The sequence below is a fragment of the Mus caroli genome, chromosome 8 (genome assembly GCF_900094665.2).
Source record: "Mus caroli chromosome 8, CAROLI_EIJ_v1.1, whole genome shotgun sequence".
Lineage (NCBI taxonomy): Eukaryota > Metazoa > Chordata > Mammalia > Rodentia > Muridae > Mus > Mus caroli.
In genome coordinates, this window is record NC_034577.1 from 113,791,732 (window position 1) to 113,793,868 (window position 2,137).

Here is a 2,137-nt window from a genome sequence, read left to right on the forward strand (position 1 = left end):
ATGGCTCTGCCCAGCAAGGATGCTGCCTACTAGTCAAAAAGGAACAAAAGGTTTCTTCTTGGCCCAACCCACCAAATCCCAGCATCCCAACACCCCCCTGAACGAAATCAAAACCCAAATCAAAGACTGACATCCAAACCAACCCAGGGTGGAGAGACCATGAAGAAAATACTTTGGCAGTGATAAAAATAAATTTTGGATTTCAATTTCTTGAGTTTGCTTTTTGGGCTTCCTTTGGAGCGAGGTGTGTCTGGCATCCTTGGCTGGCTAGCTGGCAAGGTAGTTTACAGGTGTGTTTCTTTTGCTTAAAAAAAAAACTTTTTGGATTTTTTTTTCCTTTTTTTTTTTCACTTAAAGCCAAAGAGTTTGACATTAAAGAAGTAAAACCTGAAACAAAAGCTGCTTCTTGAGTTGGAAATTGCAGTTGCTCTCATTATCTCTGCTGTGTGCGCGCTGATCCCCCTGGGGCTGGCTGGGCGATGCGGCAACTCTGGATAGAAAAATCACAGTTTCTTCCCTTACTCATGAGGAATGGGGAGAACCCCACAGTCTTCTTTGTCCATTTCTAAGTAGCTTGTTTGCCAACAAAACAAAACAAAAATCTCCAAAAGTTCTTCATGGAAAAGAAAAGCTACCAATTAGGTTTCTCTGATGACAGAGAGATCATGTGGACTTTACAAAGACAGAGACGCCGGAGAATCAGGGAAAACAGCAGGAGACAGACATGGAGAGACACATAGAGAGAGGCAGACACAGAAAGACAGACAGACACAGAGAGACGGACACAGAGGGGACAGACAGCGGCGGAGCTGGCCACGCTCCTGCTGGTGCCACTGTCTGATGCTCTGCGATACTTTCTGAGGGTGCTTGCGACGGACAAGAGGCTGTAGAGGTCCCGGCAGACCTTGTCAGGTAGCTGGGGCTGCACGGATGCAGTTCTGTTGGATCTGTGTTTTCTTTTGAAGAGAAGCGGTAGCAGCAATGGCTCCAGGCAACTGGTGGGCCACGGTGGGGCCGGGAGGTTGGCAGGGCATGGCGTCCATGGGCTGGGTGTCTGATCTGGAGGTCAGCGGGGCACAGCAGCGTCCAGCGGGCCTGGCGGCCCCGGAGAGCAAGGACGAGAGGGCCCTGCCGAGCCGGCTTCGCTGGGGCTGGCAGTGGCATCAGGCTGTCCAGGTAGTGGGTCAGCCACTGCAGCTGCGGGGCCCTGCAGACTCTGGCCGCACACGTGATGGTGTTTCTCCCAGTCTTTGTGCTGACAGAAGGACCCGCAGTAGCGGGCGGCGTTACAGCCACTGCACGTCTCGCTGGCCTTGCGCCCGCAGTTCCAGCAGCTCTGGATGTGGAGGAGGGCAAAGGAGCCGGTCAGAATAGGACAGAGCCCATGTGCCCAGATCACCTGCCCACTGGTGAGAAGGAGTGTGTGTGTGTTTTGCAGGGGAGAGCTATGCATCCACCCCTAGCTGCCAAGCAGTCCCTTTGGGAGGAGAGGTGGCTATGGAGCAGAATTCCCTTTTCTGACTATTCCTCTGAAGGGATGGCTGGAGAACCCTGGAAGGTGGCAGGGCTGTGGAGCTGGGTGGTTAGCCCACATCTTGTCTCTATTTGGCTTCTAAAGTCTCAGGCCTCACCCCTAACCAGCTTTCCTGCTCCACTCACGAGGCCTTGCTGGCCTTCTCCACTAGGAGAGTTCTTTCCGCCCCTTTCCCGGGTATGTTCGGCTGTCATATCTAGTACTATCCTCACTTCCAAATACCGGACACCCTGGTCAGCTCTGCCCATCTCATGACAGCTGAGATCCCGAGATCATGCATGTTTGTGTGCATGTGCACATGAGTGTGTGAAGATATAATATTAATATATATATGTGTGTGTGTGCATATAAATATATAAATATATGCATGTGGAGGCCTGAAGACCATAGCTGATATTATTCCTGAGCACTTTCAACCTTATTTTAAGACAGGGTCTCTCATTGGCTAACCCACTGGTCTAATATGGTAGACCAGTGGGCCCCAAGGTCTACCTGGCTTTGTTTCTCCAGTGTCAAGACCTGGCCTGCCTTCCTTTCTTTCTTTCTTTCTTTCTTTCTTTCTTTCTTTCTTTCTTTCTTTCTTTCTTTCTTTCTTTCTTTCTT

General features: G+C 50.5%; 1 protein-coding gene across 3 annotated transcripts in view; it reads right to left on the bottom strand.

The window, feature by feature from the left end:
- Nucleotides 1-337: 337 nt before the first annotated feature.
- Cbfa2t3 (CBFA2/RUNX1 partner transcriptional co-repressor 3) overlaps nt 338-2,137 on the bottom strand; it is a 68,556-nt gene continuing 66,756 nt past the window's right edge. For all 3 annotated transcript variants that reach the window (XM_029480752.1, XM_021170231.2, XM_021170232.1), the window contains one exon: nt 338-1,336. In XM_029480752.1, coding sequence (XP_029336612.1) covers nt 1,067-1,336 — 270 coding nt within the window. In that variant the 3' untranslated portion in view covers nt 338-1,066. The remainder of the gene's footprint in view (nt 1,337-2,137) is intronic.